Source organism: Symphalangus syndactylus, chromosome 2, assembly GCF_028878055.3.
Source record: "Symphalangus syndactylus isolate Jambi chromosome 2, NHGRI_mSymSyn1-v2.1_pri, whole genome shotgun sequence".
Classification (NCBI taxonomy): Eukaryota; Metazoa; Chordata; class Mammalia; order Primates; family Hylobatidae; genus Symphalangus; species Symphalangus syndactylus.
This window is the reverse complement of record NC_072424.2, coordinates 42191409-42219246: the sequence shown is the minus strand read 5'-3', so window position 1 is coordinate 42219246 and position 27838 is coordinate 42191409. Positions and strand designations below refer to the sequence as shown.

At 42.1% G+C, this 27838-nt stretch overlaps 1 protein-coding gene across 1 annotated transcript in view; it reads right to left on the bottom strand.

The window, feature by feature from the left end:
- The window catches only part of TLL2 (tolloid like 2), a 151796-nt gene that overhangs the window by 50587 nt on the left and 73371 nt on the right, over window positions 1-27838 (bottom strand). Inside the window, exons 4-7 of the mRNA XM_055253957.2 lie at window positions 16689-16841; window positions 12505-12622; window positions 6526-6704; window positions 4939-5044 (exon numbers count right to left, since the gene is read on the bottom strand). Of these exons, the coding sequence (XP_055109932.2) occupies window positions 4939-5044; window positions 6526-6704; window positions 12505-12622; window positions 16689-16841 (556 nt within the window). The remainder of the gene's footprint in view (window positions 1-4938; window positions 5045-6525; window positions 6705-12504; window positions 12623-16688; window positions 16842-27838) is intronic.

Sequence of the window (27838 nt, the reverse complement as noted above, 5' to 3'; positions counted from 1 at the left end):
ACTTCGTTATCTTTTTGTTTTTGTGCAGACTTTTTTTTTTCTAAATCAGATTTCAAGCTCACTTTCCAACCTTAGCCTGTGGGAGTCTAGATTATCTGCTGATTTCCTTTTCAGCATCTCTGTACCCAACATGTAACCCTTGACCTGTCTTTCTCTAGCTCCCATAGCCTCATTTTTGAGTCTGGACTCCTGTAGAGAAACTTTAGTGGAATGCTTGGCCTCCCTCACTGACTTTACCATATTTTAAACCACAAGTGATGACTCTGCGGAAAATCCTAAATTCAATCATTAGCTACTCCAAAAACAGGCACTTCTGCCCTAACGAAAGGTGTGTCCTTTTGTAATTATTTTCTTGGTTCCCCTGCAGAAAGGAATTCTGCAGCACAAGCATAGGGATCACACAGTCTCTAAGCACCCCACGCTACCTGGCCACATCACGTAGATGACTTTGCCAGTGGGCCTGGGGCATAGAGGCCATGTTCTTGCACTTACTCATCGTTCATAGGACTTTCCGATGTGCCAGGCCCTGCACTGGGCACTTTCCTTGCACCATCTCATTTCGTCTTCATAACACCCTAGGAGTCAGGTGCCATTATCACAAGAGCTCTCACTCTACAGGGGAGAAGACTGAGCCTGCAGAGCTTAAGTGACTTTCCCAGGGCACAGAGCTAGTCATGGAGAGGCAGGCCTGGAGCTCACCTCTGGGAATCCTCCTCCTTCCAGCCAGTGTTTCCTGCTGCCCAAGGAACAGTAGGCCTTACGATGCATTAAATTATAGAGCCAAGAACATTGCAGACTTCAAAAACCAAAACATTAGGAACAACATTGGCTCACACTCAGACCGCTCTTTGGTGCTGGACGTCCTCCCTTGCATATCGTAAGCTGCCAGCAAGAGCTTCCAGCTGTTTACTACAAGAGCCGTCCCCTGTGTAAACCACAGCGGTGACGTTCCTTCCCTCTTTCATGTAGGACAACTCTTAGCACTGACATTCTGCTAAGCTAAGACAGAGTTCAGCAGATGCCTCCAGGAATAAAACTGTCAGCTCTGAGTTCTGAAACAAAGAGGCCCCTGTACAAGAGAACTGTCTCCTCATCTCCTGGATCTTTGCCCAGCAAAACCTCCAAAGAGACTGCTCCCCACAGCTTGGGTCCAACCAAGGGGGAGGGGAGAAGAACTGCAATAAACTAGAGAGAATAAAGTTGGAAGGAGACAGCTCAATCATAAAGAGACACAAAGATTGAGTTTCCCATCAGCAGGGTATAGCATTTGCCCACCTCCCCAGATCAGCATATGTTCCATGGGCTCTATTCTGCTCTTTTACAGAATCCAACATGAGGTACAGGTCAGCTTCAGGGTCTTTGTGACCAGAAGTAATGACATGGAGTTGGGAGTGGGGAAACTATTGACAAAATGCCAATAGAAAAGCCCCCAGTAAAAACCCAGTGAACAAAATTGTTTTCTGAAAATCCAGGTAAAAAGTTGGCAGAAAGGACAATGCAATTATCCACCTGCAACAAAACAGATTTGCTGAAACCATTCTGAACTCTGGGGCAGAGGTGAGAAGGCAGCAGTGGCAGATTGTTAAAATAAAAAGTCACTCCTCCTAATAGCCATATCCTACTGCAACGTGAAGCTGCCATATCTCCCAGTAAGAGGTGGAGTCTATTTCTCCACTCGCTTGAGTTTGGGGCTGGCCTTGTGGCTTGCTTTGACCAATAGAATGTGGTAGAAATGATGTCATGCAAGTTCCAGAGCTGGGGCCTTAAGAGGCTTGCAGCTTCCCCACTTGCCCTCTTGGAACTCTGAGTCCCCATGCAGTGTAAAGCCTGGTCTAGCCTACTGGAGGATGAGAGGCCACGTGAAGGAGAACCAAGGGGCTCCCAGAGAGAATAGAGGGCATGAACAGGCAGCACCAAGTGCCAGGCGTGTGACTGGTCATCCTGGACTCCCCAGCCCAATCAATCTGTCAGATGACTGTTGCTGTGAGTGATCCCAGGAAAGACCAGAGAAGAACAGCCTGACTAACTAACCCACAGCATCATCAAAAATAATAAGCTACTGTTTTAAGTCACTAAGCTTGGGGGTCAGTTGCTCTGCAGCAGCAGCTAATGTAACAGTAGCAGGAGGGGCCGCCTGCCCTCGGCGAGCTGCTCTGCTCCTAGCTGCCCATCCTCCCGTGTGCTGCCCCTGCCGATCTCCCTCCTAGAGATTCTGGGGACTTTTGATGAGGAATTTTTATTTCATGGGTTTGGCCCATGGATTTCCACTGGTCTGGGCTGATGGTTCACATTGACAATAGCATTAGAAATGGTTATCCCCTGAGGGACAAAAGGCATGGCATTATGAGCTAGCAATCCTAGAAAAAAAAATACATATATATATTTCAAAAAGAAAGACAAGAAAAGAAACGCTGGTGCTGGAAGATCCTCTGCCTGCATCCTGTCCTGGCCTCTGGCTCCAGAGCTTGTGCAGTGCCTGGCACGGAGCAGGCAGTGAGAAGGCAGTACAGTTTCTATAGCACACAAATGCCCTACATTGTACAGACTTATAGATTCACCTTAATAAAGTAGCCATCGCATTGTGAGCACATGGAAAGAACTGCAGTGAGCATAATGGAAATTTCTACCCTCACCTATTCCCCAAAATTGCAGGTCCTCCTGGCCCCTTTGAACTCATTCATTAATTTATTCATTTAGCAAATGTCTATTGAATACCTACTAGGTGCCAGGCACTATGTTGGGTGCTGGGGACTAGAAAAGAATGAGATAGTCTCTGTCCTCAAGGAGCTCAGTCTACTGCCAGAGAAGAGAATACAACAGATACATATGAATATATAAATTAATAATTATTAATAGATAAATTAAAAAGCAATATGAAGAGTTATGGCAGCTACAGAAACAAGACCCAAGGAAAAACTTCTCCCTTGGGCCAACTTACCATAGATTCCCTGAAAAAATTGATACTTGGTCTCTAGTAGCAGCTTGTAACTCCTGGATGATGGGGTGGGCCTTTGGCTATTCCCTGCACCATTTCCCAAACAGGTGAATCAGCCCACCCCAAGACCCAAGCATTGCCTCCCCCTTGGATATCTGCACACTGCACTGGCGTCCTGAGACTCCCTGCATACAGCCTCAGGGTGGATCCCTCAATGTCTTAGTTTCCTAATCTGGAAGAGGAGGCCCTTCCAGTTTCGGATTTCCTGTATGGCAGTGAATGAGATCATATCTGTCAACCCCTCACCCATCTGCACCAGATTGAGAAATTGCAACATGAAAGGTTGGAGCTGGAAGGGGCTCAGAGAACATCTAGTCCAACCCTCTCACAAGGAAACCAAGGCCTGTGGAGGTGGAGATTTAACCATCACACAGCTGCCCCTAATTACTGTCTGCCTCCCTCAAAGGCAAGGGTCACAGGAGAACTAGGACTAGAACCTGGCTTCTGCCTCTCAGTTTGGTGGTCTCTTCATCACACCATGTTTCTTCTACTATCTTTGGAAAAGAGCCAGGAGAAGGTCAAACAGGCCAAGAAGGCTCAATTTCATGCCACTCCCAAGTGCTGTCAAAGATGCCAGCTTTAACACAACTCCACCCATTAGAGCTCATTTCTAGGTGCAGGATAGAGATCATGACTAAAGCAGCTGTGTGGCCAGAGGAACAGTACCCCTTGAGAACTTGGGATGCTGAGATTTAGAGGATTTCTCCCATAGTCCTATCAACAAACTCATCAACAGGATGCTTTCGGCAGCCTTACCCAAGAACCAAGGAGCCCTTGGCAAACAGTTTCCCTTTCACTCCCAAGAGCCATATGTTTTCTGAGCAAATGAATTCCTTTCATCTTTATGGACATGGAGACTCATGGAATGGATTATTTCCCTCTTTGCTGTGACTGCTAGGAAGCACAGGGCAGGATTTGCTGCCAACTCTAACCAAGTGTACATGACCTCACAGCATATACTCTGAGCACTAAACTTATTCTGGGCCTCAACTTAGCTTTCTAGCCGTATTTTTTCCTTTTCCTTTCCCCCAGTTTTCTCACCTATTATTTATCTTTGTTATCTCATGTGTATATTGGAAGTCACCACAGATCCTTTTGGGGAAATGATTAAATAAATAAACAAGCAAACAGCTGGTTTTAACAGGAGACTGAAGAGAAAGTACCAAGAGAGAAAATAGTTGTTCTCTGTGCCTCCTTTAACTCAAGGGTAGAAAGAACTACAAAACTGGGACAAGTAGGGAAAAACTTCTGCACACAAAGCACTTACAGGGTCTAGAAGCAGGGACAATACTGAAAATCTTCAATGTCTGCTAGGCACAGCATATCAGAACAGCTCATCAGAACAGACCCTGCCTATGCCAGCCATAAATAAATGGCCCAGCCCTACTTGAATACACCAGCTTCCATCATCTGTGACCTCTAGGTGGGAACCTGGGTCCTTGCTCTCACTCCAGTCCTCAGCTACCTGTGCATCTGAGAGCTGGCTGGAGCCTCATTGTCTTCACCTCTAAAATGAATCGATGATTTACGGCCCTCCCAGCCCTGACACCGCCTAGTTTCCAATTAAACCAAACCTCTGCTAGGAGAATTGGTGAGCACCACCATGCTTCTACAAAAGACTCCCCCCACCGACTGGAAATTTGACACAGAGCCTCTAAGTTATTATCCCAGCCAACCTCTCGATAATTTCCCTTTTCCAGTTTGCTGCTTGTGACATTAGGGCATGATGGAATGCCAGCTTCACAATGGGATTCAATCTTATTAACAGGAACCTGATTAGATTATATTTCACTGCAGCCCAGAGGCCACTGTATTTCAAGGATAGACAGGCCAGCCGTGCTAGGAGCATGCAGAGACCCACTCTCCACAGACCTCCAGGAATCCAACCCAAGCCTGCCGCAGGCACAGTAAAACACAGACGAGGCATAAGCATAGATTCCGACCTTGAGAAGGTGTTCCGGGCGTAGTGCATGATGCTGTCAAAGTCGTATGTCTCTCCCAGAGAGCTCACTTCCCCAGCTTCCATTTTTAAGAAATTATACTCCTGACCTGTGACACAACACTGTGTTAAGCCCTTTGAAAACCAAGTTGGGCACCTGAAAGGAGGCAGAGGAAGGAGAAGGAGGGCCCATAACAACTTCCCAGGGCTCTCTTGGCCCATCAGTCAAATAACAGGGCTTGTAGTGGTTCTTGTTGTTTTTAATACTTAGAAATTTGAAACTTCCAGCAAGCCCTGTGTTCTCCCAACCTCACCACCCAAGACCTATCCCCAAATGCCACTCAAACCTCTTAAAGTAAGTTTGCAGACAGATTAGTTATCAACTTGCTTGCCCCCACAAAAAATTAAAAATAAAAATAAAAAACTCTGGGCCAGGTGCCATGGCTCACACCTGTAATTCCAGCACTTTGGGAGGGCAAGGTGGGTGGATCACCTGAGGTCAGGAGTTTGAGATCAGCCTGGCCAACATGGCAAAACCCCGTCTCTACTAAAAATACAAAAAATTAGCCGGGCGTGGTGGCGGGTGCCTGTAGTCCCAGCTACTTGGGAGGCTGAGGCAAGAGAATGGCATGAACCCGGGAGACAGAGCTTGCAGTGAGCTGAGATCGCACCACTGCACTCCAGAATGGGTGACAGAGCGACACTCCGTCTCAAAAAAAAAAAAAAAGGACAAAAATTAGCTGGGCATGGTGGCGGGCGCCTGAAATCCCAGCTACTCAGGAGGCTGAGGCAGGAGAATCGCTTGAACCCAGGAGGCGGAGGTTGCAGTGAGCCAAGATCACGCTGCTGCACTCCAGCCTGGGCAGCAAGAGCGAGACTCTGTCTCAAACAAACAAACAAACAAAAAAACAAAACAAACAAAAACCTGATCTTGCAATTTGAAGAAACAAAAGAAAATGAATCAGAGAGTTAAGTTCAATCCTAAATAGCTCACAATTTAGATTCTCTAAAGCATTTGTAAGGCAATCAGATTCTTCAACTAGCTACTTTCATGCTCAATATTAACTTCCATATAAAATTATTTGACATAAGAAAGTATTTTTTTTTAATCTAGACATTTTATCTGCCTTGGGGCAGAATGCTTCTAGGCAGAAACACTGTTTTTACATGTGTTCATGTCCTAATTGTATTTCAGTTTCAGAAAATATGTTGCCTAAGTCAGCAAAAATAACTCATAAAAGCGGCCAGGAGAACTCTTTTTTTTTTTGGCTTATCAGCTCTGATGTTGTAACAGTGTTCTGGTCGACTGTGTTCCTTTCAGGAAATGGAGTTAGATTTCAATGTCCTTTAAAACACGGAAAATCATTTTGCTTCTGCTCCAACCTACAAGCTATGGCAGATGACCTCCCAGGAAGCCACAGATGGACAGTGGTCAGACTGGTGAGAAGGGCCTGCACAATACAGTCATTGCTCCATATTCAGCAATTAGCATTGCTCAGCTCCCAGCAAGTCCCCTCCTTCCCTCCCTCCTGTCCCTGAGGTTGCCACCTTCTCGACCGGTGCCTTCCAGACTCCACACAGGCCTCCTTACCTGGCTGGATGTTTTCCCTGATGATGGTGACATGTTGGTCTCTGTCTGGCCGGGTGTGTTCATGCCAAAACCCAACCACATGGCCCAGCTCGTGAGCCACAATGCCAAACTTGTCACAGTTCTTCCCAATGGATATGGCCTGTGGGCCTCCTCCTCGGCGCCCAACATAGGAGCAACAGCTGGACAATTGCGGGAATACCCAGGTCAGCAGGTCAGAAGACATTCAGAGCAAGAGGCAAGTCCCCCCTCCCACTCTGTATGTGTGTGCGTGTATGCATGTAAAAGAAACAGAATTTCAGGCCGGGTGCAGTGGCTTACGCCTGTAATCCCAGAACTTTGGGAGGCCGAGGTGGGCGGATCACATGAGGTCAGGAGTTTGAGACCTGCCTGGCCAAAATGGTGAAACCCTGTCTCTACTGAAAATACAAAAATTAGCCAGGTGTGGTGGTGTGTGCCTGTAATCCCAGCTACTGGGGAGGTTGAGGCAGGAGAACTGCTTGAACCCCGGAGGCAGAGGTTGCAGTGAGCCAAGATCACGCTACTGCACTCCAGCCTAGATAACAAGAGTGAAACACCATCTCAAAAAAAAAAAAAAGAAAAGAAACAGAATTTCAGAGGTGAAAGTGCTCTCATTGTCCAACTTCCCACCCAATGACCCAATGCAGAAATTCCCTCCAAAAATGGTTCTTGAGCTTTTTGTGGTTATGAATCTTCTTGAAAAGCCGACAAAAGATATGGTCTGTCTCTGACATAAAGTCCATACCATACTCCACCCCTCCACCTGCAAGGTGCTGGAGTTCCTGCTGGGCCATTTTTAATGAAAAGGAGAAGAGTCAGGGGAAGAAGGCAGATGAGTGTCTATAATGCATGCAACTTGGTGTCATTATCGGAGGAGCCTTAGAGATGACTCCCTTCTGGGCACGATCATTTTTTTCAAATAATATTTATATATATTTTTGTAATACTAAAATTTATTTCATCAGTCTTCTACTAATGTACATCTGGGCTGTAACTCTAGTTTTTGCTATTTTAACAAGGCCTCGGGGGAGAGGATGACAAGCAAAACAAATAAAAACAACAGCAAATGAAACAAAGAAATGGTAGCGTAAATTTCTACCAATGGAATTCATGGATAAAAGGATATGTGCATTTGAAATTTTAATAGATACTGTCAAATTGCACTCCCAAAATGTTGTCCGTTTATATACTCACTAGTAAGATATTAAAAGCCCCTTTCTCTTTACCTAAAAGAAAGGAAATCAGTCTATTGAAGAGATATCCGCACTCTCATGTTTGTTGCAGCACTGTTCATGATAGCTAAGATTTGGAAGCAACGTAAGTGTCCATCAGCAGTTGAATGGATAAAGAAAATGTGTACACACAGAAAATATGTACAAGCACACAATGAAGTACTATTCAGCCATAAAAAAGAATGACATCCTGTCATTTGCAACAACAGGAATGGAACTGGAGATCATTAGGTTAAGTGAAATACGCCGGGCACAGAAAGACAAACATCATATGTTCTTACTTATTTGTGGTAGCTAAAACTTAAAACAATTGAACTCATGCAGATAGAGACTAGAAGGACGGTTACTGGAGGCTGGAAAAGTAGTGGGGGACTGGTGGGGAAGGTGGAGATGGTTAATGGGTAAAGAAAAAAAAATGAAAGCATGAATAAGATATACTATTTGACCAAAAAACAGAGTGGCTATAGTCAATAATAACTTAATTGTACATTTAAAAATAACTAAGAGTGTAACTGGATTGTTTGTAAGACAAAAGATAAATGCTTGAGGGGAGAGATACCCCATTCTCCATGATGTGATTATTTCACATTGCATGCCTGTATCGAAACATCTCGGGTACCCAACAAATATATACACCTACTGTTTACTCACAGAAGCTAAAAAAATGTTTAAGTCCTATTTCCCTCATCCTGGCCAACATTGGTTTTATCAAACTATTTTTGCCAATTGAATAGGTAAAAAATGGGATTTCGCCGCATTGAGGCTGGATAGTTTTTCACATATTTTAAGTGACATTTTTTTTTTTTCTGTGAACTATGTTACCCCTGTTTTCTTTTGGGTTGTCCATTTTTTTATGATTGATATTTAAGAACGCTTTGTAAATTAGGGAAACCAGCCAAGAGTGTTGCAAGTATTTTGCTCACTTTGTTAGTTCTCATTTGACTTTGTTTTTGTGTATTGCTTTGTTTTCTTTTTGCATTATAAAAGTTTTTAATATTAGTATTATAAAATGTCTTCATTTTCTTATGTGCTGCTTAGAAAGGTCATCCATATTTCAAGATTATAAATAAAATCTACTCTTGTTTCCTTCTTATACTCTTGGATTTTTTCTTTCTTTCTTCCAGTTTTTTTTTTTTCACAGAGTTATCTAAATTACCCCAATATTCAAATATCCCAATTGACTAATTGATCTTTCTCCCACTCATTTAAAATGTTACCCAAATTTGTGTATAGGTATATTCATTTTGGACCCTTTTTTGTATATATCTATTTTTCCCTTAAGTTTCAAACTGTTTTGTTATTATCTTCCCTTTGCATTTTAATATTCTGCATGTTTGGTTAGACCATTAGATAGCTACCTCTGTCATTACTGTTTTCGTTCTCTCTCTGTCTCTCTCTCTCTCTCTCTCATTATTTCTACATGGTTGTTCCTCCAGATAAACTCTAGTATCATTTGTTCAAGTTCTAAAAATATGTATGCATACATACACATGTACGTATATATCTATAAATGTTGGTGTTTAAATCAGAAAGGCATGAATGTACAGCTTATTTTAGGGAGTTCTGACATCATTACTATGTTGAGTATCCCTACACCAGGAAGCAATATGCTTTCTATTTTTACTTTTTTTTTTTAGGTTCCTGGGAGTTTTAGCATTTTCTTCCTATAGGTCTGGCACATTTATGTTTAGTCTTAGATATAGTATCTATTATGTTTCTATTAAAGTTGTGATTTTTTCCCATCATAAAAGTGTATCAAACTATTTCATGTATAAAGAAAAGCAGTCACCTATTTTTGTTAATTAATTAATTTTGTGGTCACTTAATAGAGTCTTCTTGTTTTTCTAACAGCTTTTCAATTGATATTCTGGGGTTTCTAGGCAGACAATCACATTACCTCCCATCAGTGCAAACATTGCCTTGTTCCTGCCAATATTCACAGTGTTTCTTTCTTTCTCTTGTCTAATTTATATTAATTAGTAATTCCAAAACAATGCTAAATAATTGTGGTAACCCTAAACATCTTAAACTTGTTCATGATTTTAACTAAAATTAAATGCTTCTAGAAGTATCATCGATAAACATGATACTGGCTTTTGGTTGGAAGTTATTTATATAAATGTATATTTATACTTATATATATATAAAATGCAAGAATCTATCCTTGACATCTATTTCTGTGCTACCTTGGTTACTTCTTTAAAACAAAAACTGCATGTTGTATTGTACAGGTGCCTTTTAGCATCTATTGAGGTATGAATATAGCTTCTCTTCTTTGACCAATCAATCTTGGGAATAGATTTCCTAATGTTGAACTAATCTTGTATTCCCCAGATAAATGTATTTGGCAGCCTCCTCTTCTTTTCTTCTGCTGCTGAATTCTACGTGCTAACATTTTATTTAGGATTTTGCATGGCTATTCACATGTGAGATGAGTCTATAATTTTTTCTTTCTTATCTTTTTTATCATGTTTTCCTTTCTTTCTCTATTTATTTGGTGCTATCCTTTTCATTTCAAGGTAGCAATGCCCTAACAGTTCCTCAAAAGTAATTTGAAAGCATTCATCTTTCTCTATGCTCTAAAAAGTTTAAGTATACCAGAATAATCTGTTCTTGAAGTTTTGAAAGAATTCACCTGTGAAACTCTGGGTCTGGTGCTTTGTGGGGGATGGCTTTTTCCCTCCGTTCTTCAATTTCATTCAAAGTTCTTGGTCTGCACCAGTACTTTATTTTTACCTTGAAGACTTTCACATTATCCACATTTTCACCCTTCTTGCCCTAGAGTTTTGCAAACTACTCCTTTGTGATTCTGCTGAATCTGTGGCTATTTCTCCCATTTTCATTTCTAATCTTATGTATTTCTATGTGATCATATTTTGTCTCAATTAAACTAACAAGTGGTTTATCTATTGTTTTCTGTTTATTTGTTTATTCAAATAATTTACTCTTGAATTTGTTAGCCCTATAATGTTTCACCTTGTCTGTTTCCTTGTGCTCTCCTTAGGTTTATTTTGTTGTGGTGGTGGTGGTGGGTTGTATTTATTTTTACTAGCTTCTTTGAATTGAATATTTCATTGTCACTATTGTCAACGGGTGATGTGGATATTTAAGTCTGTGGGTTTTTGTCCGGACATAGCTTTAGCTATATCTCTTTTATTTTGAACCATAGGGCTTTCATTATCTAGACATTCTGCAATTTTAATCTTGCTGTTTTTATGACCTAAGAGCCATAAAAATGGAAGCATGGGGGGACTTTTACCAGCTAATGTTTATTCTATTTTTGTTATTATGTTATGTCCAGTTTCACTGCTTTGCAATCAGAAAATATCTTAATGCTATTTCTGCCTTTTAGAATTCATTAAGATGTTCTTAATGCTTAATAGATGGGCATTTAAAAAATGTGTTATGAGGTTATAGAATCTGACAGACCTATAGAATCAACTCTATTAACTGTATTTTTCAAATCCTCTGTGAATCTCTACTTATTTTTTGGTCAACGTGACACTGACTTACTTGGGCTGACAGAAATGAATTAAGTCTCGGGCTACTGAGCATTTCTGTCAATTTCCCCTTGAATTCCCTGGGGCTTGTTTTATGACCTTGATGCTATGCTATTTGGTGCATGAAGATTTATGACAGTTATATTCTCACCGTCGCTTATACCCTTTCTCATTATAAAGTGTCTCAGCTTTTGTTTTAACATTTTCTGACTTTAAAAACAAAAACGACAAAACAATGAAAACCTAGTCAATGACTAAAATTGTGATCCCAGCTTTCTTTTTGTTAGCATTTACCTGTATGGCTTCTTTCCCTTTACTTTTAAACCTCTCTAGGTTGTTTTCTTCAGTAATCATCTTACGTATAGACCATGTAGTTGGGTTTGGTTTTTTGTTTTGTTTTGGTTTTTTTTTTGAGATGGAGTTTTGCTCTTGTTGCCCAGGCTGGAGTGCAATGGCGGGATCTCAGCTCACTGCAACCTCTGCCTCCCAGCTCCAAGCGATTCTCCTGTCTCAGCCTCCCAAGTAGCTGGGATTACAGGCATGTGCCACCACACCTGGCTAATTTTGTATTTTTAGTAGAGACGGGGTTTCACCATGTTGGTCAGGCTGGTCTGGAACTCCCGACCTCAGGTGATCCGCCCGCGTCGGCCTCCCAAACTGTTGGGATTACAGGCGTGAGTCACTGCTCCCGGCCGGGTTTGGGTTTTTGATCCAACATGAGAACCTTTTTCTTTCAGTAGGAAAGTATATCATACATATTTATTAACGTAACAGGTAACTTTAGTCATAAGCCAGTCATTTTATTATATATTATGTTTTCTGAAGGAAGTCTGTAAGCCTGTAGAGTCCTTCAAATTAAATGCAAAATTTTACATACATATTCATCTATTCTTGAAGAAGGAAAGCCCACCGCTTCATCAGATTCCAAATGGGGACACAAACCCCAAGAGGTTAAGAACCACTGCCTTAAGTCTTCAGGTGACACACCACCAGTTCTTCTGCTGCTCTCCTAGGGGCAGGACCCCTCGTCTTCATGGAGTCTCCTGGAATCTTCCTTTTGACCCACGAGCTTTGCCACTGGATTGTAATTTCACCAAGGGCAGAAAGTTTCTAGCAAACCCTGGACTCCTCTAAATAACAGCTCATTGGAAATACTTAGGTTTACAGAGAAAAGACTCATGAGCCATCCGACTGATTCTGCAGAAGTGGCCTCGCTTTGGTTTACTTACCCACAGGTTCTGTAACTGAATACAATAAAGCTTTCCTCATCGGTCCTTTCTATGAAGGTCACACAGGTGTGCTTCTCCCAGTGTCTCATGGCCTGCTTAAAAATGGCCCTCTGGCTCCCTGAAACAACAGGGCAAGCACTCGACTTCAATCATGGGTCCCTACTTTCTTTAGATGCTTTTCTTTTTTTTTTTTTTTTTTTTTTTTGAGACGGAGTTTTGCCTTTGTTGCCCAGGCTGGAGTGCAATGGCGTGATCTCGGCTCACTGCAACTTCTGCCTCTCGGGTTCAAGCGATTCTCTTGCCTCAGCCTCCCCAGCAGCTGAAATTACAGGCATGTGCCACCACGCCTGGCTAATTTTGTATTTTTAGTAGAGATGGGGTTTCTCCATGTTGGTCAGGCTGGTCTCGACTCCTGACCTCAGGTGATCTGCCAGCCTCGGCCTCCCAAAGTGCTGGGATTACAGGTGTGAGCCAGGACACCCAGCCTCCTTAGACGCTTTAAAGCATGCTGAGTTAAGACAAAGGATGTTCCAACAATTAAAAAAAAAAAAGATTGTTAATAATACTGTATTGTTTACTTGAAATTTGATAAAAGAACAGATTTTGTGCTCTCACCAGCCCCCCAATGTAAGCATGGGTGGTGATGGATGTGTTAATTAATTTGATTATGGTGATCGAGACATAATATATCAAATCTTCACGTTGTATACCTTGAATATATACAATTTTTATTTGTCAATTAAATATTTTCAAAAAAAAAAAAAGCTTGTTCAGAATAGAAATACTCCAGGAATTTTCAGGAATCAGGATTTCCCTTGCTAAAAACACAACGTAACTTTTCTGAGTTGCCAAACCTAGAGAGTAGGAGTTTGTGGACTGGAAGGGAGGGTAAAAATAGATTTTCAAAATATCCTGGGCTTCGCAAATTTTCCTTTGTATTGAAAGTATTTTCCAAACTTTTACAAAACCTTATCCAGGTTTTTCGATTTGGAAACTGCAGGCTTTTGAAGTAGGGGGGAGTCAACTCCAGCTCACCAGCACTGCACTTCACCCCCTCATTTTCTTTTAGACCTGTAGGAGGGTGCTCCCATGCACTCTAAAATTTCTATTTGCATATATATCTGTGTACTTTTACACGGGGTTTCAGTGTCTTGTGGGGAATCCTTGAGCCTAATTTTTCTTCCAGGCCTTTGAAAATAGGTGAATTTCATACTTTCTCTGAACCTGTCTTGGTATTTCCTTGAGTGGAAATTTGCTGAATAATAAAACTCCAGGCTGACAGTTACATATAGTCAGTCAGTTCTTTTCAAAATCTAGAAGGAAGACTGTTTAAATTTTCCTAGAAGCAATGAGAAGGATCTAGGAAAAAACAGTTGTCTGGGAAGTATGAAGGATGGTAGGAGTTGGAGGTCTGAGTTCTACAGGGCTCTCATTGCAAAACAAAAACAAAAATTACAAGCAAAACAAAACAGCTGACATCACTTGCATGTTTGTCCCCTTCAAATCTCATTTTGAAACATAATCTCCAGTGTTGGAGGTGGGCCGGTGGGAGGTGTTTGGGTCATGGGGGTGAGTCCCTCAAGAAGGGCTTAGCGCCATCCCCTTGGTGAATGAGCTCTCGCTCTGAGTTCATGAGAGATTTGGTTGTTTAAAAGTGTGTGGCACCTCCCCCACCTCTCGCTTGCTCCCTCCCACCATGTGATGTTCTGGCTTCCTGTTGCCTTCCGCCATGATTGCAAGCTTCCTGAGGCCTCACCAGGAGCAGATGCTGCCACCATGCTTGTCAGACAGCCTGCAGAGCCGTGAGCCAAAACAAACTTCTTTTCCTTAGAAACCACCCAGCCTCAGCTATTCCTTTAGAGCAACACAAATGGACTAGCACAGCAGCAGTGGGGGAGGCTCCCATCATTGTCTACAGAATGTGGGGATGGTATCATATTGTTGTCCCCAAAAACATTCATATAGAATAAAGAATAACAACTGGGCATGGTGATTCATGTCTGTAATCCCAGCATTTTGGAAGGCCAAGGCAGGTGGATCCCTTAAGCTCAGGAGTTTGAGACCAGCCTGGGCAACATGGTGAAACCCTGTCTCTACAAACAATTAAGAAAAAAAAATTAGCTGGGCTTGGTGGCACGGCCTGTAGTCTCAGCTACTCAGGAGGCTGAAGTGGGAGGATCGCTTGAGCCTGGAAGGTTGAGGCTGCAGTGAGGTGTGATCATGCCACCACACTGCAGCCTGGGCAGCAGAGTAAGACCCTGTCTCAAAAAAATAAAAGAAAGAAAGAAGAAACAAACAACAACAACAAAAAATAGAATAACTTAGCTGTCCATTTTTTTCTGACATCTTGACATTTTTTGCTCAAATTGTTTATAGCTCAATCACTCACCAAAAATAGCAACCCTACTAATTACCTAATAACATGAAATACTTGTGTCAACAAAATTCCTATGTTAACTTTGATGAAAATAATATAAATCTTTGGTCAGAAAAGCACACCAGATATGAAAGAACACAGTTAGGATACCAAGGAACAAAAGTCTATAGCGGTTTATCATTTCTATTTTTTTCTTTAGGCACTCACCTTTCTCTGCTGTGAGAACAGACCTCCTTGAGGGCAGGATGAAATCTTAGTCATCTTTTTTACCACCAATCCCTAATTAAGCACCTGGCACTAGGAAACCGTGGGTTAATGCTGCGGGAGCGAAAGGGAACTGCAGGAATTCCACTGCCCTGCGGCTGAGGTCTTCACCGTTCCCTAACTTACTCATCAGCGATTCTCAGTGGCTTTGGCAAATCCTCAGGGAATCTGCCTTCATCAGCCACCTCTCAGAGTAGAGGTCACAGAGTCACAGGGAGGGGAAGGACTTGTAAGTGGCACTGAGAGCCTGGGAAAGTCTCTCGGTGTGGCTTGTCACCCAGGCTTTCCATTGACATCGGCTGCAGGTACACAGTGGGCATATTTGCTACCTGCCTAGGATGTGCCGGGCCCTGGTCTAGGTGTTGGAGACATGGAAGCAGAAATGAGACAAAAAAAAAAAAAAAAGACTGCTGCTCCCACAGAGCTTAGACAGAGACAAAAATAAATGAAACAGAAATAGAAGTAAAGAGTTCAGGTCATGGTAAGTGCTGCCAATGTTATAAAGCAGGGTTTGGGGACAGGGAGGCGCTGGCAGGGGGAGGGTGGAAGGTCTTCCTCTTATGTGTCCCTTGACATAAGACTCAAATGATAAGAAGAAGACAGCCATGCAAAGACCTAGGGAAAGGGCATCCAAGGGAGACAGAAAGCAAGTTCAAGTGTGAGTGCTCAGGGGCCTATGAGGTGGGCACGTCTTGGGATGGGCACATGGCTGGTGAGGCCAGAGCATAGAGATGAAGGATGGGAGAAGGGTAGAGAGGGTCAAAGATCAGGCAGGAGAGGGACGGTGGGGTACTCAAGGGAGGGCATTACAGGCCCATGGTCAGGAATTTCATTCTTGTGGCAATGGGAAGCTGGGGATGATTCACATATTTTAAAGATAATCTTAATATCAGATAATTACTAATTACTGTGTGCCAGGCACCACTCTAAGCGCTTTATCTATAGTAATCCATTTGATTCTCAAAACAACCAGATGGGGTAGAAGATATTATCATCCCCATTTACAGAAGAGGGAACTGAGGCACAGAGAGGCTAATTTCCTCAGGGCATTTTGCTGGCAAGTGCTGGGGCTGAGATGTGGACCCAGGGAGTCGAGCCATGTCCACTGGTCCCTTTGGTCACTAAATGGAACACTGCTTGTGGGTAGTGGCAGGGAACCTCTGAGTCCAGGACGCTCATCCAGGCAGAGGACAGGGAAGCTAACCATGTGCAGTTGCTCAGGGACTTTCTTCTATGCGGAGGGCTTGTCCTCAAACAGTCATCATGCAAACCCCGCTTATCCTTCAAGGTCCTTCCAGGTCACTCCCCACATGAAGCATCGGGAGCAAGGTAACCAACTTTGAGGACATAGCCCCAACAGAGATTGCAATTTCCCCAGGACTGGTGGGCCAGGCCTTGCCGGCAAGAGGTGGGTACTATCTATAGGCCTGCTGTGGTCCCAAACATCTGCTCCATCCCACCCGGGTCCTTCCTAGAAAGACTGTCTCAACCCAGGGAGACAAAGCACCCTGACCCAAAGCAGGCCTTGTCTGTGGCTACTGACCAGTGAAGTTCCCTCCAATGACGTAGGGGATGACTCCTCCAGGCCATATCCTCTCTGTCCTTGAGGTTGTGGCTCTTCGGACCCGGGGAGAGGTCTTGGCTGCGGCATGTGAGGTCCCAGGGCTGTGCAGGAGTGTGGTATTCTCCTGGCCATCTGCAAGACAGTCAGGTTAATATTGACTTTGCCCTTTGATTCCTCCTGTGAATTATGGCTGAGGTTGTATTATCCATGATTCCAAAAAGGGGGTATTAAAACATGTTCCAAAGGGGCTATTTCATCAGTTCAGGGTTTGGAAGCCCTGGGTGGCAGTTTTCCAGATGGGGGAAGAGTACGTGTAGTAAACGTACCGGGCTGTGAAGGGAGTGGGTTTGGCTTGTCTGAGGCCTTGAGAGAGGTCACATGGGGCCACAGAATCAAATGGGTAGGGATACTTCACAGCTTTTTGGGTGGGGCTGAGGTTGGGGTGCACTTTCTGCTCAGAATCACAAGCATTTGGGGAACAAACTGGGTCAATCTCTTGCCTTGATCCAATATGGTCAGTGTTGCATATTTCGAAATAATTTGACCAGTATAACAAGGAGAGTGAACCTGTCTATGACACTGGAAAAATTATGTATAAGAAAAACCCTGGAAAAAGCAGACCCTCATAAAACCCCCAACTCTTCGCATCTGTACCCTTAAGACAGGAGTGTGGGAAACACAAGGAGGTTCGATGGAAGGTTCTGAGTCCACGCATTGGGCCTCCCGCAACGCTGAAATCCATGGACACCAGTCACTGAATCCGCATGCATTTCATTCACCAGTCAGATAATTTAAAATTTTGTTTTCAGTTGGCTTGCTTAGAATCCCTCATTATTCTAACTTGGAGCATTTTCACTCTGGTTTTTATACTTTTTCCCCTAAAAATCAGGTTTTGTTTTTGCAGACTCTTTTCTTTGTTTTTGTTTGTTTATTTATTTATTTATTTATTGAGACGGAGTCTCACTCTATCACCCAGGTTGCAGTGGTGTGATCTCAGCTCACTGCAACTTCCACCTCCTGGGTTCAAGCGATTCTCCTGCTTCAGCCTCCCGAGTAGCTGGTATAACAGGTGGAAGCCACCATGCCTGGCTAATTTTTGTATTTTACTAGAGATGGGGTTTCATCATGTTGACCAGGCTGGTCTCAAACTCCAGACCTCAAGTGATCCGCCCGCCTAGGCCTCCCAAAGTGCTAGGATTACAGGTGTGAGCCACCATGCCTGGCCAATTCTTTTCACTTTTCTTTATCACATTAATGTTATTTACTTTATTACTTCCTTCTATTTTCACTTGTTTTATCCTGACATTTCCTTCCTAGCTTTTTTCTCTCTTATTTAAAAAAATTGAGATAGAATTCACACACCATATTTAGCCTTTTAAAGTATACCATTCAGTGGCTTTTAGTATTTTCACAAAGTCGTGAAACCATCACCATTATCTAATTCTACAGTATTTTCATCACTCCAAAGAGAAACTTTGTACTCATTAACAGTCACTCCCCATCTCTCCCTTCCCCGAGACCTTGGCAACCAGTAATCAACTTTGTTTCTATGAATTTGCCTATTCTGGATATTTCCTAGAGATGGAATCACACCACATGTGGCCTTTTGTGTCTGGCTTCTTTCACTTGGCATGTTTTCAAGGATCACTCATGTTGTAGTATGAATCAGTTCTTCATTTTATGGGTGAGTAATATTCCATTGTATGCACATACCACGTTTTGTTTATCCGTTCTTCAGTGGGTGAACATTTAGGTTATTTCCACTCTTTGGCTGTTAGGAATAATGTTTCTATGAACATTCATGTACACATTTTTGTGGACATAGTTTTTTTCATTTCTTAATTTCCAAATCTTTCTTCCATTCTGTAGGTTGTCTTTTCACTTTTATAATAGTGTCCTTTGAAGCACAAATGTTTTGAATGAAGTCCAATTTATCTATGATCTTCTTTTGTTGCTTGTGCTTTTGGTGTCATATCTTAGAAACCATAGCCTAATTCAAGATCACAAAGATTTATACGTATGTTTTATTCCGACAGTTTTACAGTTTTAGCTCTTATATCTAGGTCTTTGATCCATTTTTAGTTAATTTTTGTATATGGTGTGAGGTAGGGCTCCAACTTCACTCTTTAGTATGTAAACATCTAACTGTCCTAGGACCATTTGTAGAAAAGACTAGTTTTTCTCCATGGAATTGTCTTGGTGCTCTTGTCCAAAATCAACTGGCTATCCTTTCCTAGCTTCTCGAGTTGAATACTTGGCACATTAATTTTACATCTCTCTTATAAATATTAACATTTTCAAGGCTAAATTTCTCTCTGACGTCTTTTCCTGTGTCTCACATTTTGAAATGTACATTTTCAATGTTAGATATTGATACATTCTTTAAGTTCCATTTAGACTTTCTTCTTTGACCTCTGAATTATTTCAAAGTATGGGTTTTAATTTCTAAACATTTGTTTCTGTGTGTGTGTTATTGATTTCTAACACTGCACTGTGTTCTAATAACCTATTCTTCATGGCAGGGGTTAGTAATTTTTTTATAAAAGGCCATATCGTAAATATTTTAAGCTTTGTGGGTCATATATTCTTTGTTACAACTACTCAACTCTGCCATTGTAGTGTGAAAGCAGCCATAGCTAATATGTCAATAAATGGACATGGCTGTGTGCCAATAAAACTTTATTTGCAAAAACAGCAGGTTGGATTTGGCCTACTGATCATCGATGGCTAGCCCTTGCTCTAAAGTATCAATTCTTTGGTATTTAGGCCTTCCTTGGTAAGCTAATACAAGATTGATTTTTATAAATGTTCCATGTTTTCTTATAATAATGTGTGATGTCTAATTGATGGGTTTCATATGTTGTTCAAATATTCTACTTACAAAAATTTTTGGCTGCTTAATGTATCAGTTACTAAGAAAAGTGCTTTAAGCAAAACCTCCAGAACTAAGATTATGAATTGGCATTTTCTCTATCCTTAATTTTTGCTCTAGATCGTTCAAGACCATGTTGGTTAAGTAAGACAAGTTTAGAATTGTTAAACATTCCAGATAAATTTTTCTTTTATCATTAATAATCCTTTTTATAATAATAACATTCATTCATAATAATGATTGTTTTGTCTGATATAAATATTGCTATATCTTTTTTTTTTCTGAGTCAGGGTCTGGCTCTGTCACCCAGGCTGGAGTGCAGTGGCACGATCTCAGCTCACTGCAACCTCTGCCTCCTGGGTTCAAGCCATCCTCCCACCTCACCCTCCCAAGTAGCTGGGACCACAGGCATATGCCACCACCCCCGGCTAATTTTTATACTTTTTGTAGAGACATGGTTTCATCATGTTGCCCAGACTGGTCTCAAACTCCTGAGCTAAAGCGACTGCCCACCTTGGCCTCCCAGAAAGCTGGGATTACAGGCATGCACCACCACACCTGGCCTGCTATACATTTTTTAATTTTGGTTAGTGTTTGCCTCATATAGCTTTTTTCTATCCATTTTCAATATTTTTGTATAATTATTTTTGTTAAAGTGAGTTATTGAATGGGTGTTATTCTCTGAGCTAATTGCATTTCCCACAACAAACAATACATCAAGCTTTGCAATTATCATAATATTGAGGTTCAATATTATCTTTTCTGGTATATAAAGTAGCTTTTTGTAAACTGAAATTTTTATTTAGATAATTGTAGATTCACATGCAGTTGTAATAAATAATACAGAGATTTCATGTACCTTCCTTTCAGAGATTTCATTTCCTCTAATGGTAACATTTTGTAAAACTACAGTACAATAACACAACTAGGATATGGGCATTGATACAAGCCACTGATTTCACTCAGATATCTCCAGCATTACTTGTACTCATTTGTGTGTGCATGTGTGTAAGACAATTTTATCACACTTACAGTTTTGTGTATCTACCACCACATTCATGATACTGAACAGTTTCAACACCATAAGTATCCCTCATGTTGTTATTTTATAACAATATCTACCCCCCTTTCCCCTTTCCTCCATCCATTCCAAAATTCTGGCAACCACCAGTCTGTTTCCATTTCTAAAATTCTGTCATTTGATGAATATCATATAAATAGAATCACACAGCATATAATAGGGATAATAATTATGCTCTTCTCACTCAGCATAATTTCCTGGAGATTCATCTAAGTTGTTGCCTGTATGAATAGTTTATTTTTTTTGCTGAGTACTAGTCCATGGTATGGATGAACCACAGTTTGTTTACCCATTCACCTGTTGAAGGATATCTGGATTGTTTCCTGCTATTACAAATAAGGCCATTATGAACATTCATGTACAGATTTTTGTGTAAAGGTAAGTTTTCATTTCTCTGGGATACATATCCAAGAGTGGAATTACTGGGTCATATAGTAATTGGGTCTATTTCTGGGTTCTCTATTCCACTGGTCTACATGTTTATCACTCTGCCAATGCCATACCATCTTGATTACTGTAGCTACAGAGTAAGCCTTATATGGGGTAGAGTGATTACACACCTTCAGTCTTTCATAATTGTTTTAGTTATCTTTCCATATAAATTTTAGAATAAGCTTGTCTATGCCTGCAGAAAGTGAAAATAAAAAACCATGTTGAGATAGAAATTGCATTAAACCTATAGAACAATCTGGAGAGAACTTGGCACCTCTACTCTATGCATCTTCCAATCCAGGGATGCAGCATGTCTCTCCACTGACTTAGGTCTGTCTTGATTTTTTTCATTAGCATTGTTTAATTTTCATCACACAAATCCTGTACGAATCTTGTTAACTGTATATCCAAGTATTTCATCTTCTTTGGAGTGATTGTGTATATGGCATTGTGTTTTTAATTTTGGTTTCTGCATGTTCATTGTTAGAATATAGAAATGTGAGCCATTATAGAACTTTATATTTCCAATATAGAAATGTGCTGGCCTTGTATTTCTGAAATTTTGTTGAACTCATTGGTTCTAGGAGGTTTTTGGGCTTTTCTTTTTTCTTAATAGATTTCTTAGGATCTTCTATGTGGACAAACGTGTCATTTACAAACAGGGACAGTTTTATTTTTTCCTTTCCAACTTGTTTGCCTTTTCTTTGTTTTTCATGCTTTACTGCAGTGTCTGGAACTTCCAGAATGATGCTGAATGAGAGTATGAAAGCAGACATCCTTGCCTTGTTCTTGGTCTTGGGAAAAGGCGTTTGGTCTTTCAACCACTGAGTATAATGTAAGCTGTAGGTTTTTTTCTAGACATTCTGTATCAAGTTAAGATAATTCCTCTCTATTCCTAATTTGTTGAGTTTTTATCATGAATAGGTGTTAGATTTTGTTAAATATGTTTTCTTCATCAATTGCTGTGATAATAGGATTCTTCTTTACTAGCTTGTTGATGTAGCACGTTCTATAGATTGATTTTCAAATGTTGAATCAGCCTTGCATACCTGGAACAAATCCCACTGGGTTATGCTGTATAATTCTTTTTTATACATTGTTGGATTTCATTTGCTAATGTTTTTAAGGATTTCTGCATGTAAGTTTAATTAGGTTTTAGGGGTGTCTCTTTTTTTTTTGAGATGGAGTCTTGCTCTGTTGCCCAGGCTGGAGTGCAGTGGCGCGATCTCAGCTCACTGCAAGCTCCACCTCCCAGGTTCACACCATTCTCCTGCCTCAGCCTCCCGAATAGCTGGGACTACCAGCACCTGCCACCATGCCTGGCTAATTTTTTGTATTTTTAGTACAGACGGGGTTTCACCGTGTTAGCCAGGATGGTCTTGATCTCCTGACCTCGTGATCTGCCCGCCTCGGCCTCCCAAAGTGCTGAGATTACAGGCATGGGCCACCACTCCCAGCCTTAGGGGTGTCTCTTACAAGCAGCAAACAGCTAGATTTTTTTCTTGTTCAACCTGAGAATCTTCTAATGGATGAATTACATTTATTTTATAATTGATATACCTGGACTTACTCCCTTCCTTTTGTTTTATGCTTTCTTTTATTCTTTTGTTTTCCTCCTTTTATTCTCCTTTCCTGCTTTCTATTAGATTAAGAAATTTTTCTATATTTACTTTTTATTTCCATTATGTGCTTTCTATTCTTTAATATTGCCTTTCATGTTTAACATTCATATTTGACTTTTTAAAGTATAAAGAATTAGTGAACTAAGAAGACAGATCTGGGCTGGGTGCAGTGGCTCATGCCTGTAATCCCAGCACTTTGGGAGGCCGAGGCAGGAGGATCACGAGGTCAGGAGATTGAGACCATCCTGACTAACACAGTGAAACCCCATCTCTACTAAAAAATACAAAAAATTAGCCAGGCATGGTGGCAGGTGCCTGTAGTCCCAGCTACTTGGGAGGCTGAGGCAGAAGAATGGTGTGAACCTGGGAGGCGGAGCTCACAGTGAGACGAGATCACACCACTGCACTCCAGCCTGAGCAACAGAGCAAGACTCCATCTCAAAAAAAAAAAAAAAAAAAAAAGAAGACAGATCTGAAGAAACCAGAAACCACAGCCTCATTCTAAGAAATACAGGTTTTTAAAATATTTTAATTTGTAAGACACCCTCCAACTTTTCATGTTATTATTTGCTTCCTTTCAAGACCCCAAATTAGTCACCATTATTGATGGCTTATTTGTGTTTGTTTGCAATACAGATTGATATCTGCCTTCATATCCATCCATTCCCTTGCTCACTGGTATTTCGTACATCTCACTTCTCCCTCCTGGAAGTGCTTTTGAGTCTTGCTCTGTTGCCCAGGCTGGAGTGCAGTGCGATCTTGGCTCACTGCAACCTCCACCTCCCAAGTTCAAGAGATTCTCCTGCCTCAGCCTCCCGAGTAACTGGGGTTACAGACATGTGCAACCATGCCCAGCTAATTTTTGTGTTTTTAGTAGAGATGGGGTTTCACTATGTTGGCCAGGCTGGTTTTAAACTCCTGGCCTCAAGTGATCCACCCCATTTGGCCTCCCAAAGTGCTGGGATTACAGGTGTCTAAAACTTTTCAATAAACTTTCACTCCTGCTCTGAAACTTGCCTGGGTCTCTCTCTCTGCCTTATGCCCCTTGGCTGAATTCTTTCCTCCGAGGAGGCAAGAATCAAATTGCTGCAGACCTGTACGGATTTGCTGCTGCTAACATCGCTAGCATCTGAGGCTTCCTTCTGTGAGTTATGTTCCTTATTCTCTTCTGATCATGGCCATTCACCTTTCTTTCCTTTGAACTCAACTCTGTATTTTTCATTTGGGGTGGGGAAAAGGTAATATTTTTTTCAGTGTTCCTCTACTTGTATAAGGGGTTGGTCTAGTTGGTCACATTTCCAGACCCAGAGAGTTGGTATGTAATACATTGTTAAACCTGAAAATAATTGTCTTACCACCAGAATTTCTAGAACAGAAGTCATACACTTGCAGTGTTGGGATAAACCCAACCCACAGATGTGTTTCTGTTTGGTCTGGACACTTTTGGACCACACTATGTTTTTTTTAAAATCTCCCTGTAGGAGCCAACTTTTAAAAATCAAGGGATTTCACATAAGAATCCAGATTTTCTAGTTTTTCTTTAAAAACTGAAAGATTTGGCAACAGCAGGCCCATCTTCCATCATAGTACAACCGGCTGGAGTTTAGAAGCACCTGCTCTCCATAGTCAGAGCACATGTTCTGTTTGCTGGAATCTCTCTCCCCCTTCACATTGTCCTATTCAGCTTACTTCACCTTTTAGATGACCTGCCTTGCCCTCTACGGAAGATATTCTAATTTGCTCTTCCAGCCCTAAACTACAAATTGCATCAAGATGTCAAATGTGAATTGTTCTGGTAGACTGGAAGCTCCATGAGGGCAAGAACTGTTGCCAGCTTGTTCTCCACTTTATTCTCCGCACTCTGCACGGTGCCTGACTGGTGGTGAGCATTCAATATTTTCATATTTTGAATGAACGAATTAAAGAAGGGATGAGCTATTCTAAAAATAAACAGCCCAACAGTCCAAACAACTCTGTGTTGGAAACCTCTCCAAAATGTTGGCAACACTGAAGCCCTTAATGTTTACATCCTGAGAATTATCCAGTCTTAAGTAATCACAGGCAGCAATGTAGCAAGTGGAAGTTTGTTACTCATTTCCCATATGGTTTTCAACAAGTCTCTTAATTTTCCTCTGTCGCCAACTCTCCTTTGGAGAATGGGCAAAAATACTTCTCTATTCAAGGAAATAACACTAAGATATTCCGTGTTTCTCAGACAAGCTGTGCTGCATATACATGTGACCTGGTATTATAAGGGTCGGTTTTATGCAGCCAAGTCAGCATGGGAAAATCTTAAGTGCACCTGGAAAGAAGCTAGGGTGTAATTTCCAGAAATGGGTTATTGAATGACAGCTTCCCCTTTGGTCCAGTGAGAAATTTAATTTGCTAAGGACTCAACACAGGAAGCATTTGCCGATTAAAATATGTCTAAACAGATGTTCTGCTTAGCCTGGAAGAAGGATCTTAATGCAACTGTCATTATTGGATTTTCTTGGATTACTACTATCTGGACTCGGAGTCCAAATAGAAGGATGTAATTATTTATTATGGCCAAGAGTCCTGCATTTGAAGAGGAAGCTCAGGGCGTCTGACAGGATTTAACACGCTGGGGGTAGGGTTGAGGGGGGATAAAGCCCATTTAAATTCTCTGGCTCCGGGAGCGAGCCCTGTCCTCTCTGAAAGAGCAAAGCGGTTGTTACTTTTCAATCTTCTATTTCCAGCTGAAGGCACAGCCATGTCATAAACAGAACCAGGCCTGAGCCAGCCTTCTCCAGTGAGGAAGTGCAATTTTTAGATTAGTCAATTGGTCATTCCCACACTGGAAGTAAACACGCTGACAGCCCAGCCATCTGCATAACCCTCACCCCAAAGGTGATGGGTGAATTTGCACCTCACCTGCAGCAATCTCGAGAGGCCGAAGGCCCCTCAGTAAAGGGGAGACTAGATCATTCTGCACCGTGGTTCTCAAACCTGGCTGCACATTAGATTCAACTGGGGAGCTTTTAAAAAATTCTGGTGTCTGCCTCCCTGCTCTGAGATTGAGAATCAATTGGCCTTAGAGTGGAGTCAAGGCACCTGCAGTTTCTAAAGCTCCCCAGGTGATTACAAAGCTCAGTGAAGTTTGGGAACCACTGATACAGCCCAAAGGTTAAGATCAAGGGGTTTGGGGTCAGGGGGACTTAAGCTCAAGATAAATGCTGCCATTTGCTACCTACGTGGCTTTGGACAAATCACTTCCCCTTCGGAGCCTCACTTCCTGCTGCAGGGCGGTGGTGACCCAGGTAATGAATGTCAAATGCCTGTGGTGAGTAAGGCCTCAGTGTGAGCTGCCACAATGGCTATGAAAGTCTGCATTTGAGACGGGCTAAAAAGGAGGGCCTGAAGTTTGTGGGGCTCAGTTGTTACACCCAAGTAAACTGACATAAGTGATGTTAGGAATTCCAGCGTTGAGTGCTGTTTTGCACCCAAGTTTGTGGGATGCCTGTCCTCTGGTTCAACCAGATTCCATTATTATTTGCTTTCACACAAAGCCCCTAGGAAATGTTACTGAAAGTGAAAGGTCCATTCTCTTTCATGAATATGGTTCTGGAAATCAGGCTCTATCAAAACAGTCACAGCTTCATTCACAGAGCAGTTGCACACTCCATTTCATTAATCCCATTATCAGCCCTGGAATGCATGCTGAGCTCTCATCTCCAGAGGAGGGAGAGCCTTCTGACCAAAGGGTCTGCCGGAGGGGATGTGAGTGAGCATTTCAGCCTTTTCTCCCTCCCCAAAGCTGGAGGCACAAATCCCCACCGTCAGGGCTGAGGGGAGCCACATAATGCCAGGAAATAAACCTGCTGCCGAAACTGGGCGCTTCCCTCAGATCCTTTCTCCTGCCTGGGCGGTCTCTTTTCCTGGGGGTGGTGGAAGTGGGGCAAGTTGTGATTAAAGGGAACCTGAGATTGACACAACGTGTCTTATCTTTCATTCAAATAAAAGCAAGAGGCATCCAGGGCTGGCGCTGACAGCATCCTGAGGGATGGGATGGGAAGGATGGAGGGACTGGTTAGAACGGCCCGCCCTCACCTCACTTCGAGATTTCCTTCCTCCTCAGGACTGCCCTGGATGCTTAAAGACATGCTTGTCTGCTGCTGTAATGCAGAGTGGAGGGACTGGCCTAGCCTGCACATTCCTTATCCTCTTCAAACAAACCAGGGCCATTTGGGGGAACTGCAGACTAGGGGACTGCTATCATCACCCTCCCTGAAAAGCCCAAGATTTTCTGTTGCAGTGTGGGTGCTGTGCACAACCCCACTAGAGGCAGAATTTTAATGGGCCACAGCCGCCGTATTCCTTCCTGTCCTCTGTAACTGTGTTTCTATGCAGCTGTTGCACAGCTGTGGAATCCCAGTCCAGAGGTAGATGATGCACTTTCAATGCTGGATAATATAATTCCTGGAGGTGAAGGTGGGGAGAAGGAAATGGAAGAGCTACATTCTTTGAGCCTCTTCTAAGTTCCAGACACCTGGGTATGTGCTTTACATAAATATTATTTCTAATTCTCTCTAAACCTCATACAAGCAGTTAAATAACTTATCCAAAGTCATAGCTACTAAGTGGGTGAGCTGGGATTCAAACCCAAGTGTGTCTGACTGTCCAAGTTTATAGTTGGGTCATTTTACACACAACGAACTAGTAAATATCAAAAACTCTGACAATATCTATTGCTGGGGAGCAGAGGCAAGTGGGGAAGGTGGTAGATAGTCTTCAAATACGGCCACCAAGTCCCCTTATCCCTGTGAGGTCATGCTGCTTCTCCCATGAAGGAGTAGAATCTATTTCTCTCTCCTTGAATCTGGTCTGGTCTTTTGGCTTATTTTGTTAATAGAATGTAGCAGAAGTAGCATTCTTGAAGTTTTGAGTCCAGGCCTTAAATGGACTGGCAACTTCTGCTCCATCCCTCTGGGAAGCCAATCACCATGCTATGAAAAGTTTCTGATTAGACAACTGAATGGTGACAGTCTGCATGGAGAGCAGGGCCACAACTCCTTGTGGCACACGGGGGCACTGGAGGTGTAGCTAAAGTTTTTTTGGACTTTCCAGCCCAGTCCACCTGCTAGATAAATTCAGTCAAGTG